The sequence below is a fragment of the Chenopodium album genome, chromosome 7, assembly GCF_948465745.1.
Source record: "Chenopodium album chromosome 7, dcCheAlbu1.1, whole genome shotgun sequence".
NCBI classification, from domain to species: domain Eukaryota; kingdom Viridiplantae; phylum Streptophyta; class Magnoliopsida; order Caryophyllales; family Amaranthaceae; genus Chenopodium; species Chenopodium album.
Window position 1 is genome coordinate 77879538 of NC_137840.1, and position 14048 is coordinate 77893585.

Below are 14048 nucleotides of genomic sequence, written 5' to 3' on the forward strand. Positions count from 1 at the left end.
TTTACAACTTGCACAAATTTCATTAACTCAAGCCTATCACGAACGTTTATGACAACATATAATGATCATATCTGGTTCCAAACGGCATTATATAACCCAGAGACGTATTCCCTAAAATCTCGATGCTTTTCGACATCGGGCCCCGAAACATGCGAAATTTCTCAAAAATCGTGGATATTAGCCTTCAATTTTGGAATTTTTTGACTTTTTTTCGCCTGGAAATTAAAATTGCCGAAATGTTTACTATGGTCCCTAATATCATCCGGGAGTCCCATTGGGTGGGTGGAACCATCCAATTTGCCTTTAAATGGCCAATTTACCAATTACAACTTGAACCGATTTCATTAACTAAAGTCTACCACGAACTTCTATGACAACATATAATGATCATATATGGTTCCAAATGTATTATATGACCCCCAAATGTATTCCCTAAAATCTCAAGACGTTGCGACACCGGGCCCCGAAACCTCCAAAATTTCTCAAAAGCGTGGATATTTGCCTTCAATTTTGAAAATTTTAACTTTTTTTCGCCCCGAAAATAAAAATTGTCGAAATATTAACCATGGTTCCTAATACCGTCCGGAAGTCCCATTTGGTGGGTGGAACCATCCAATTTGCCTGTAAACGGCCAATTTACCGGGTTACAACTTCCTCCGATTTCATTAACTCAACCCTACCACGAACATTTATGACAACATATAATGATCATATATGGTTCCAAACGACATTATATGACCCTAAGATGTATTCCCTATAATCTCAAGGCTTTTAGACACCGTGACCCAAAACCTCCTAATATTCTCAAAAAGTGTGGATATAAATTAATTTTGGAATTTTTGGACTTTTTTTTCGCCCAAAATTAAAATTGACGAAATTTTTACCATGGTCTCTAATACCGTCCGGGAGTCCCATTGGGTGGGTAGAACCATCCAATTTGCCTTTAAACGGCCAATTTACCGGGTTACAACTTCCATCGATTTCATTAACTCAAGTCGACCACGAACATTTATGACAACATATAATGATCATATATGGTTCCAAACGGCATTATATAACCCCGAGATGTATCCTCTAAAATCTCTATACTTCTCGACATCGGGCCCTGGAACATTCGAAATTTCTCAAAAATCGTGGATATTAGCCTTCAATTTTGGAATTTTTTGACCTTATTTTGCCCTAAAATAAAAATTGCCTAAATGTTTACCATGGTCCCTAATATCCTCCGGGAGTCCAATTGGCTGGGTGGAACCATCCAATTTTCGTTTAAACGACCAATTTACCAGTTTACAACTTGCAAAGATTTCATTAACTCAAGCCTACTACGAACATTTATGACAACATATATGATCATATATGGTTCTAAGCGGCATTATATAACCCCGAGATGTATCCCCTAAAATATCAATGCATTTCGACATTGGGCTCCGAAACATTCGAAATTTCTCAAAAATCGCGGATATTAGCCTTTAATTTTGGAATTTTTTGACTTATTTTCGCCCAGATATAAAAATTGCTGAAATGTTTACCATGGTCCCAATTATCATCCGGGAGTCCAATTGGCTGGGTAGAACCATCCAATTTGCGTTTAAATGACTAATTTACCGGTTTACAACTTGCACAAATTTCATTAACTAAAGCCTACCACGAACATTTATGACAACATATAATGATCATATATGGTTCCAAACGACATTATATAACCCCGAGATGTATCCCCTAAAATCACAATGCTTTTCGACATTGGGCCCCGAAACATTCGAAATTTCTCAAAAATCGTGGATATTAGCCTTCAATTTTGGAATTTTTTGACGTATTTTCGCCCGGAAATAAAAATTACCGAAATGTTTACCATGGTCCCTAATATCATCCGGGAGTCCAATTGGCTGGGTGGAACCATCCAATTTGCGTTAAAACGACCAATTTACTGGTTTACAACTTGCACATATTTCATTAACTCAAGCCTACCACGAACATTTATGACAACATATAATGGTCATATATGGTTCCAAACGGCATTATATAACCCCGAGATGTATCCCCTAAAATCTCAATGCTTTTCGACATCGGGCCCCGAAACATTCAAAATTTCTCAAAAATCGTGGATATTAGCCTTCAATTTTGGAATTTTTTGACTTTTTTTTGCCTGGAAATAAAAATTGCCGAAATGTTTAACATGGTCCCTAATATCCTCCGGGAGTCCAATTGGGTGGGTGGAACCATCCAATTTTCCTTTAAATGGCCAATTTACCGATTACAACTTGAACCGATTTCATTAACTAAAGTCTACCACGAACATCTATGAAACATATAATGATCATATATGGTTCCAAACGACATTATATGACCCCCAAATGTATTCCTTAAAATCTCAAGACTTTGCGATACCGGGCCCCGAAACCTCCAAAATTTCTCAAAAAGCGTGGATATTTGCCTTCAATTTTGAAAACTTTGATTTTTTTTGGCCCCGAAAATAAAATTTGTCGAAATGTTTACCATGGTCCTTAATACCGTCCGGGAGTCCCATTGGGTGGGTGGAACCATCCAATTTGCCTTTAAACGGCCAATTTAGCGGGTTACAACTTTTTCCAATTTCATTTACTCAAGCCTACTACAAACATTTATAACAATATATTATGATCATTTATGGTTTCAAACGGTATAATATGACCACGAAATGTATCCCCTAAAATCTCATTTTTTTTTCGAAATCGGGCCCCGAAACCTTCGAAAGTTCTCCAAAGGCGTAGATATTTGCCTTCAATTTTGAAATTTTTGACTTTTTAAAACCCAGAAATAAAAATTGCCGAAATTTTTACCATTGTCCCTAATACCCTCCGGAAGTCCAATTAGGTGGGTTTATCCATCCAATTTGCCTTGAAACGACCAATGTACTGGTTTACAACTTGTATTGATTTCATTAACTCAAGCCTACCACGAACATCTATGACAACACATAATGATCATATATGGTTCCTTACGGCATTATATGACCCTGAGATGTATCCCCTAAAATCTCAATGCTTTTCGACACTGGGCCCTGAAACATTCGAAATTTCTCAAAAAACGTGGATATTAGCCTTCAATTTTGGAATTTTTTGATTTTTTTTCGCTCGGAATAAAAATTGTCGAAATATTTACCATGGTCCCTAATACCCTCCGAGAGTCCAATTGGGTGGGTGTAGAACCATCCAATTTGCCTTTAAACGACCAATTTTCAGGTTTACAACTTGCACCGATTTCATTATTAATTCAAGTCTACCACGAACATTATTTATGACAACAAATTATGATCATATATGGTTCCAAACGACATTATATGACCCCGAGATTTATCTCATATAATTTCAAGAGTTTTCGACACTAGGCCCCGAAACCTCCAAAATTTCTCAAAAAACGTGGATATTAGCCTACAATTTTGGAATTTTTTGACTTTTTTTCGCCCGAAAATAAAAAAAATTGCCAAAATGTTTACTATGGTCTCTAATATCATCCGGGAGTCCAATTGGGTGTGTGGAACCATCCAATTTGCTTTTAAACGGTCAATTACTTGTTTACAACTTGCACTGATTTACCGGTTTACAACGGCCAATTTAATTAACTTGCACCAAACCCGAGTTTAACCCGACTTGTTACTAACCTGACCTGAATTCAACTCGACCCGTTCCTAACCTGACCTGAATTTAACCCAACCTGTTACAAACCCGACTTGAAATCAACCCGACTTGTTATTGACCTGACCCAAATTCAACCCGACTTGTTTTTGACCCGACCCGAATTTTACCAGACCTATTACTTACTCGACCCAAAAATTCAACTCGATCTGTTACTAACGCGACTCGAAATTAACACGACTTGTTATTGACCCGACCTAAATTCAACCCAAATTGTTCTTGACCCGATTTCAAATCACCTTAAATTCCACTTAGACCACCTTATTGTTGTTGATCAAAACATTTTGTCTAGGGAGACCAAGTCGGTCCAGGCCAGCAAAAGAAAGGAGCATCATCCTCAAATTTAAGAGTTAAATATAGTATATATTTGTTGTATGGTCAAAGGAGATAATTATCTTCCTAAATTATAGACTATAGTTCCCTAGTATATTGTCATACATATTATAATCAAAGGAAATAATTAGCTTGATAAAGGTGATAATTATCTATTTATAATTAGTTGAACCCGAATATGACATGACTTGGAAATGACCCGACCTGATTATAACCTGCAAATTATTGACTTGAACATAACCCGACTTGAATCCGAGAATGACCCGACTTGGAAATGATCCAACCTGATTATAACCCGCAAATTATTGACTTGAACCAAATTCGACTTGAACCCGAGAATAACCCGACTTGAAAATGACCCGACCTGATTATAACCCGCAAATTATTGACTTGAACCGAACCCGACTCAAACCCGAGAATGACCCGACCTGATTCTAACCCGCAAATTATTGACTTGAACCGAACTCGACTCGAACCCGAGAATTACCCTAACCCGTTTTAACCCGTGAAAACCCAAATTAAACCCGATCTATTGTTCACCCGACCCGAATATAGCTCAACCTATTATTAACCCAACCTAAACCTGACCCAAACCCGATAAGAAGTATAAATAACCCGACGTGACCCGACTCAAGCATTACCCAACCCAAACCCGACCCGCGTAGGTTATGGAATTAATCCGAATCGATCCGATCCGAGTTTACCTGACCCGTTTACCCGAATTGACAGCTCTAGTTTTGATATTACTTAGTTACAGAGTATGTGAATTGTTAAGCACGGTAACATTATTTATCACGAGTTTGCAACAACCAAACATTTCGTATGAACAGACCATCATACCCTTACTACTTCACCACCGCCTTCCCTCTTACCACAACCCCCTCACTAGCAACCCACCACCTCCCTCACCTATGGGAGGTTATTTTTTTATTTTTATTTTTTTTAATATTCAAGGTGGGATGCCCATTTTAGTAGATGGTTCAACTGATTTGTTTTTATTGTTTTGATCAAATTCGGATTGACGAACTAAAATCATTGATGTACGACCCCACTAAACCGACACCTCTCACAAGTTCAGCCAACTTAGCTTTGCAGGTTAGCGCTTGAGAGTAGAGGGAAGAGGTAAGGGAATCCTTCTAGGCCTCTATTGCCTTCTCCCAAGCATTTTGTAGTTAGTGGGGGTCAAACTTGTGACATTAAAGTCACAAGATGAATTTTTCACCAACTCCACCAAACAAAGCTTGGTTCATATGTTGGTATTGCAGAAGACCAAAAGTCATAGGAATTTCACAATATTATGCCCATCACTGAAAATTTAAGAGACATTTAAGAAAAAGTTTACGAAGTATATAGCATGAATAGCAAAAAAAGGGGGATTCATAATTTCATATTGAATGAATTTCTTTATTTATAGGAGTTGATCAAATTCAAGGGAGAAGTCAGGACTGAGCATCAAGAGAATTGATACATTTAAGTACGTAGTATAAAATTTGAGGCCTTGATTTTAACCAAACTTGAGCTTTTACACAACCTGCCCTGCTCTGCCCCAGCTATGAACCCAAATCACCTAATGAATTGCAGTCATTCGTTCATAATACTGTGAATTATGAAGCAGGATCAGTTTCAGGCCCTTGACATTCTCCATAGCCTTGGGTGTCATCTTCAATGAGCTTGGATAAAATTTCTCTCTCAGAACAAAGTCGTCTGAGTAAGACCAGGTTTGACCTCTTGGGGAGCTGTCAGTCCACAGGAACCTCTCAGAGAATGGGTTCACCAAACTTTCCCTGAAATCCTCAGCCGGCTCACAGATTATACCCTGAAACGCCATGCGAACTTGCATCAAGATAACGAAAGAATATAAATTAATATGATAATTTAAAGGAGCATTTTAGTTGCTGGTTACCTCTGCCATGGCCTTAATCTTCAAAGTGATGTCATTACTGAGAAGGACAAGCTGTCCATCATTCTTATTCTTCCTCAGGCTGAGAGCATAGTCAAGTACATGATCTTCTGTAGAGGGTGACAGAAGTTCTGGTCGAAATTCAAGGGCAGAAAAGGAAAAGGAGCCTGCAGTTGTCCCACAACTGACTTGAGAGTAAGGTGATGCTGGAGGGGTTATAGCAACAGAGTGCCCTTCCTCCATGGAATTTTGAACATGGATCCACCACTTTGTTTTAACCATGCATTCTTCTATCCATTCTAATGCAGATGATACCTCTGTATTTCTTCTGAAGAAACTCGTTTGTCGTTTCAAACAAGCTAGATCCTTTATGACTGGCAAAACAAGCAACAGTTACATAGAATAATTCACAATTTGATTTGACTATAGTTAGAGCAGTAACATTCAGGCAGTTCATTTTACCTATTTTGGGGATGATGAGTTGAGTTCCCTTGAGACCTTCAAGCAGCTGCAATGCCTTTCTTGATTCTTTGTTCAGTAGAGTAGTAGTGTCCACCAGCATACTCCATTTTCGGGTTTTTTCTCCAAAGCATTTGTTTGGTATATCAGTCTAAAGTATCAGGAATAAACAATTAAAGTGTTACTTAAATAATAAAATTACAATAAAAAGATATCCAAGGAAGAAAAAAAATAAGGGAACACAGCATTTGCCAACCTTGCTTGGGACTTTAGCAGCACCAGGAATGCAAGTTTCAGATTTACTATTCTGAGGGGAGTCTGCCAGAAGGGATTGAAAAGGCATCCTTTGATGTTTTTTCTCCCTTAGCCTAAATGATTTTGCTTGATTAGAAGAAGCACGGTGTGCTGTTTTCTTCTCCAGAGATTTTTTGGGCGAGTAATTCTCTTTATCTGATGAAGGAGACAAGCTGTCCTCATAGTAGAATTTTGGGCTTCCAATCATCTTTAAAAGGGGTGATTTCCCTAAGCTTGAATTTATTACTTCTTTCAACATAGCCACCTTTCTCATAGACTTGTGAGTGTTAGGGGTAAAGTTCTCTTTGTCTGGAGTAAAGACTTCTTCCTCTTCTTGGCTTTCCAATTCATGGAAGAGAGCCCTAGTAACAGGTTCATGCTTGACATTCTTCTGATCACCTCTCTTTTTATTTCTTTCAGACATGCTTGTTGAAATCTGGGGAGAATTTTGTAATTTACCTCTTCGGGACCAAATGCTACTTGCAGACTTCTGATCTGATGTTATCAAAGGACTACCAAATGGCCTTTTAATAGAGCTGAGTGGTGGACTACCAAAGCCATTTCTCGATGATTTGTTTTCAAACTCTGATAAGAAGCTTGCATCAGACAATGATGAACACACTGAAGACTCCACCCCCATATTTCCAGACCAAAAACTCCAAAGCTTGCCTTCATTGTGTTCCTTGACTGATGAATTCACATCAACACTTTCTAAAGATTTCCTTTCAGAAAATACTCTAGTATCAGATACTATTTCTGGGAGCTGCTTTTCTATATCAAGGTGATTGTTGTCAGTGCAAAGAAGAGCCTCATTAGTGGCAAGAGGTGATGTTAGCGCTGCAGGTGATCCACACCAGAAAGTCCACACTTTTTCTGTGTTTGGAGCAACTTGCTCTCCAACCAATTTGTCATCATCAAATAGAACACTGAACTCCACATCCTTTGAAGCAGATTCAACTGCAAGTACCTCTTCATTTTCCTTTCCCTGAGGATCCTCATCCTAAAATACCCAATTGACATGATGAACATAAAATCAGCAACTATATGAAGGAAAATGTATTGAACGAAGACCATAAAATGTCCTAATATAGGCTTATACTATTACCAATGTCATAGTCATCTATCACCCACAAACAATCAATAACATAGAAAAGATAAAATAAGTTAAGGAGTGCAAATCATCTCACCTTGACAGTCTCTTCATCATCATCTTTCCGCATAAGCTGTTCAGTGATATCGTCCAAAAACAAGGTATCCAAGCCCTCCAAAACAGAGCTAACAGATTCTATGTCTTCAAGCTTCACTGACTGAGGATATTCTTCTTCCATGGGACATGCCATATACTTCACTTCCTGCCCAACCCATTCCCAGTTCTCACCCAGAAATAAAGGCACCAAACCTTCCAAAGCAGAATCCAAAGGTTGCACATTTTCATTACCCACTAATTCCTGTGCAAACATTTGAGATTTTTCATCCAGAAATAGAGACATCAAGCCTTCCATATCAGGGTCTTCCAATCCAACACACTCATTGTCCACTGCCATAACATTTTCGTCTGTGTTTTGAGCAACTTTCTCTATATCCAATCCATCATCATCACACAAATCACCAAACTCTAGACCCTTTGAAACAGAATCAACTGCTAGTAGCTCCTCATTTTCATGTCCTAGTGAATTCTCATCCTAAAAAATCCAATTGACAAAACAAAGTCAAGTACTACATCTAGGCAGGATAAAAGAAAGCATAATTTAGATGTCCAATTCCAACTAATAGGCAAATAACATTATATGATTAATATCCAATGTCCCAACAGACAAGCACATTAAAATTCATTGCATATCTCAATTTCATCTAGTCATCTATCACCAACAAACAATCAATAACCTTATACATACTAAAATAGATAAGGAGTGCAATTTTATCTCACCTTGTTGATCCCTTCATCCTCGTCTTCTTGCGACCGCACGAAGTCCAAGGGTGGCACAAAAGGGTTGGAAACATCATAAGCTTGGCTCAATGGAATCCAGTGCAATTTGTAAACCCTACTCGATCCTCCAATCCTCAAACTATCACTCTCATTCATCCTTGTTCTTATATTTGGTTCTATCCTTTTATCTGACACCCAAGTTCCATGCACTAAACAGAAACACCAAAATTGCATTAATAATCAAAACCCACATTATTCTTAAACCCTAAACCTTACAGAAAATTTTTGTTAAAAAAAAAAAAAAAAAAAATCACAATGAAATAAACATAGAAATTACAATTAATCAAGACCCACAAAATTTTGAGGATTGGAGCTCATAAAATGAAATCAGAATACCCACAAAATTTCAAGATTGTTTCCACCATAAAACTTCCATTTTTTTATTTAATTAAACCTAATAACACGATTTACAGAGCAAAACCAAACAAACCCACAAAATCAACTTCAAAAATTCGAGTAATACCACAACAATTCAAATAAAAAACTACAGATAAACACTATAATTAGTACTGAATTGAATCTTACAAAGTTTCAGAAGAAAATTCGATTTACCTGAAGATAAATCAGTGATAGAAAGGTGTTTGGAAGAGGGTTTAGAGTGAATGCGGAGATGAAAACGGCTAATACTGGGATGTTCTAAGCGAATATCGCAATCTGGGTGTCGCCCAACAACTAATGTTTCTTCAAATTCTTGATGGGTTTTACAGAATTCATCATTTTCTTGGTGGGTTTCATTTTGATTTACAGAAGGAGGGGAGTTGATTAAGAAAATGTTCTTGAGGATAGCGTTGTTCTTCCAAACTGTGAATACTGGTATCTGTATTTCTTTCTGGGTTTCCATTGCGCCGGTGATGACTGATGATGATCGGAAGTGGATGAGGGAGAATTTTAGGGGCTTTAAAGTAGCAAATGGGAGGGTTTTGTTGATTTCAGCTTTTTGAAATTTTAACTTTTGAATCTTCAAAATGTGTTAGTGTATGTTGAATGTGTGTTGTAACGGATCTTTTTTTTTGTCAATGGTACATTGACTCAATTGACTGCATTCTATTGTTTCCTCTAATATATATGTACCCGTAAGGCCGTAATAATTACTTATGGGCTATGATTCCTAATTTCCTATGACACTATTTAAGGATGTCACTAGGCCAAACTGTCATGACCCAATATGGAAAAATTATATATGGGGTTCATGGTGTAATATATGGTAAGATAAGCCCTGTACGACACATGATGAGCACTGGGATGAGTTTGAGGTGTAGTTTTTGTAAGGAGGATACAATAGTTTGACAAAACTAACAAAGCACATTTAAATAAATTAGAATTTGGGGTAAACACAAATGTATTATTGTGGCACGTAGTGCTTAATGCTAAAGCAGCTCTTTTGAAAATATTGACACGACGCAACACGATAAGTAGAGAGTATGTTCATTTGTGGGCTAGACAAGTTAAGTACAAGTATTTTGTTTGCAATAGTTAAGTCCGTAGGTCAAATTTCAATGAAGGACAAAAAAACAATAAAGACAATAATTGAATGAAGAAATGAAATAAAAATCTCTAAAAGCACCAGATTCACAAATATATGTAAGGTAAAATATCATAAAAGAGTTGAATTTAAAACGTATGCACGTATTTAAAAAAAAAAAAAAAAAAAGAGGCATAAAGTGATGAATAGGGTTACAATATTTTCCCTTAAGATTAGAAAACATACTATATATACAAAGAATATTTTAATGTTATAGGGTTACAGTCTTGTATTAGAACCATATGGCTAGCTAGCTTAGCTAGGAAATATAATTGATTTGATTTGCTAGAGTAACATAAGAATTCAATTAATAATAGTCATAATAATGTGTATGTACTTCAAACAAGAGGGTGCGCAGTGTGTATTTACTACGTAGTAACAGGCATACATATATAGCTGCAGTTTAAACTAGGGGTGAGCGTAGCAGGATACCCTGTAAAAATATCAGGACCCGGAACCGGAACCTGTTGCAGCAGGTTCCTAAAAATAGGAACTGGGATCGGAACCTGTTGCAACAGGTTCCTAAGAATTGAGAACCGGATCCGCTCGGTTCCTAAACAGGGTACCCTGTCTGTCAAAGTAAGTTTAATAGTTACTTGATAAATTGTGATAAATTTATTTTTTTTTAAAATAGATGATCACAATAAAAGCTTACAACTTTAGTATAATACTTCAAATATAACAAACCAACACTAATTGTCTAGAATTTTTAATACCATATAGGTTCCGGTTTCATGTACCCTATAGGGAACCTGTACTAACAGGGTACCCTACAGGTTTTAGATCCAAAATTTTATTATCCGGAACTGGAACCTGTTGCAACAGGTTCCTAATTTTATTACCCGGAACCGGAACTTGATCAACAGATTCTGGGTTTGGAACCTGCGGTTTCGAACAGGTTCCGGTTCCATATTAGGGTACCCTGAATTTTTGCTCACCCCTAGTTTAAACTATAAATAACACCCTTTATCACTGGATAGTCTAGTTAGTTCTGGATAGCAATATATATGTATGCAAGCTAGCCTGCCATATGATCTCCATTTCTATAGCGCAGGTGCGCATTATTGGACAAAAGAGCGTATGCTATATGTTGTTTACTAGCTTTTATTAATAGGGGTGTCAATTCGGTTAAACAGTTCGGGTTTGGGTTGGGTTTATCAGTTTCGGGTTATAACGGGTCGGTTTATAACGGATTGAAATAATAAGCGGGTCGGTTTGGGTCGGTTTTGAAAATTATCGGGTCAGTTCGGTTTGGTTTTTTTAATTGCAGTTTCTATTCGGATCGGGTCCTTATCGGGTCGGGTTCTAGTCGGTTCGGGTCATAATCAATTTGGGTTGAACTGGGTCGGTTTGAAAACGGGTTTAGCCCATTTAATGTGGGTTTCGGTTAAAAACAGTTCGGGTCTTAATCAGGACGGGTCGTAATTGGTTCGGGTCATAATCAGTTTGGGTTTAACTGGGTCGGTTCGAAAATGGGTTTCGGTTCAAAATAGATCGGGTGAAATCGGGTCCAACCATTATTGTTTCGGTTATAATCGGTTTAGATTGAACTTGGTTGGTTTGAAAACGAGTTTACCCAATTTGAAACGGGTTTCTAATCAAAATCATATCGGGTTAAAATTGAGTCGGATGATTATCGAGTCGAATTAGTCAGATAATGGGTAGGAACGAGTCATGTTATAATCAAGTCAAGTCATAAATAAGTTGGGTTTATCGAGTAGTGGGTTGAAACAGATTAGATCATAAACATATTGGGTAACAGGTTGTAAATGACTCAATCATAACGGGTTACAGGTTTTAAACGGTTTGGTCATAACGGGCTACGGGTTGTAAATGGTTCGGTCACAACGGGTTACGGATTATAACCGGTTCGGTCACAACGGGTTACGGGTTGGAACGATTTAGGTTTATCGGATTTTTATCGGGTTTTAACGGTTTTCGGTTTAAAACGGGTCGGGTTACTATCGGGTTTAAACGTAATCGGTTTGGGTTGCTTTCAGTTTCGGGTTGTAACGGTTTGGCTTGATAACGGGTCGGGTTAGTAACGGTTTGCACAAATTCGGTTTAGTTCAGTTTCGGTTTGGAAAAAATTGGGTCGGGTCAGTTTTCGGTTTCCAAAACACGGGTTTTAAACAATTCAGTTCCTTTTCGGATCGGTTCGAAACAGTCGGGTTTAACGGTTCGGGTCAGAAACTGACAGCTCTACGAGTTTTATACCATACACATCGTTACTAGTATTCAATATGTAATAAATAATGTACCTAATCGCACATAACGTTAAGAAATTATATATAAAGTCGAATGTTACAAGGCAGGGAAATTATTGTGGTTACATATAATGCATCTTGCTAAATCTAAGCAAGAATTTTAAATTAAATTACAAGTATATATGAGCGAAAAAAAGCTTCACAACTAGTTCCTTTTGGTTTTGTGTAGCTCTTTCTTGAATTGCCTAGTTGTTACTACTAGCTAGATGTTAGCATACAAATTGAGGATTTTATGATGTTACCATACAAATTGAGGAGTTTATGATTGAAGAGGGAAACACATTTTGTTTCCACTAGTTGGATAAGGGTAACAGTTTGAGTGCCCTGCAATGCACAGAGGTGAAAGAAGACAGGCAAAGAACAAGACAAAGAGTGGAGGAATGGATGGAGTATCACTAACTACCTCAACCTCTAAAGAAGCAAGCTATTCAATCTGAATGGAGTGCCATCCGAGGCGTAAATGATGAAGCAATGTTGGATTCACTTCCATGTGACACACGGTTTGAGATTCGAAGACACTTGTATCTGAAGATCACCCGCACTGTCAGTTTCTTCCTTCGTTTCTTCCTGTGCGCTGATTTTCTTCCAGTCAGCAATTAAGGTTTAATAAGGTGAAAAAAATGACTGTTTTTCATCATTCAGATGCCATTATTTGCAGATATGGATGATGTCCTTCTAAATGCAATATTTGGTTACCTCCGAACATTCACCAGCAATGAAGGTACTTATGTAGCGTTTGAGGGTGAACCAATTCACCAAATGCTGTCTATTCGATGGACAATTAGAGATATTGAATGCAAACAATTGTCTTGGGCCGGGAGATCTGTGCGGGAAAGAGCTGCTGGAATGGTGTTTAAACCCAACCACATCAACTGAGAACCTAAAACCTGCAACGCAAACAATCAAGTGTACTACTGATATTGAAGCATTTGCTTTGCGGATTGATGATGTAAAACTCCTGGCAATCCAGTTTCACCATGATGGGAAATTTCGCCATGCGTTCCAACGTTATATTGCATAAGATGAGATGGTAGATACTCACTTATTACAATGGGTTGGAGTACATGGTTTTGCACGTTTCCTTCCCAATTAAAAAGCTACTGTGTTATTAGAGTTGAATGAAGCTTTATATTATCTTCCTATGGACCTATTATACAGTATACACAAGAAATCTATACATCAGAAGAATGTATTAATGAAGTCTCTTCCCCGGAGACATCAGAGGATAATGTTTGATGAAGTTGCATCATTCTTTTCTTTTTTTTTTGTTACAAAACTTTATTTGTTGAGAAAGCTAATAAAACAGAAGACATCTAAAAAGGAAGAAAAAGTAATCATCAAACAGGGGACACACACACAACCTGCAATTAGAAAATTGATGTTAGCCACAAAGGAGCTCCAGAAAGACTGGAATAGCATATAGCAATGTAGCATGCCTGCGAAAGAAAAGTGAACATTAGAGCGAAATCACATAGATCTATAAGATTATTATGTGCTTAATCCTGGTCCATAAAACCATAATGATTGGTTTAGTAAAATTTTTAGATACATCATGGACATAGGTGGTAATGATAAGGATGATAACATAGTAAATAGTATGAACTGGTACAAG

At 37.5% G+C, this 14048-nt stretch overlaps 1 protein-coding gene across 1 annotated transcript; it reads right to left on the reverse strand.

The window, feature by feature from the left end:
- Positions 1 to 5397: 5397 nt before the first annotated feature.
- Positions 5398 to 9523, reverse strand: LOC145638692 (uncharacterized). The gene is made up of 7 exons (XM_081689679.1): positions 9200 to 9523; positions 8588 to 8796; positions 7848 to 8342; positions 6623 to 7660; positions 6370 to 6517; positions 5911 to 6281; positions 5398 to 5823 (listed from the first exon to the last, which is right to left on the reverse strand). The coding sequence occupies exons 1-7, from the start codon at positions 9486 to 9488 to the stop codon at positions 5575 to 5577; spliced, it is 2799 nt and encodes a 932-aa protein (XP_081545805.1). The 5' UTR covers positions 9489 to 9523; the 3' UTR covers positions 5398 to 5574.
- Between the last annotated feature and the right edge of the window lie 4525 nt (positions 9524 to 14048).

Bases quoted from the DNA above. Each gene is read 5' to 3' on its own strand.
- LOC145638692 (XM_081689679.1), bottom strand. From the start codon at position 9,488: ATGGAAACCCAGAAAGAAATACAGATACCAGTATTCACAGTTTGGAAG. The intron at 8,797-9,199 runs GTAAATCGAATT...GTTTCTGTTTAG, and splicing joins TATCACTGATTTATCTTCAG to TGCATGGAACTTGGGTGTCA. The intron at 7,661-7,847 runs GTGAGATGATTT...TGGGTATTTTAG, and splicing joins ATGATGAAGAGACTGTCAAG to GATGAGGATCCTCAGGGAAA.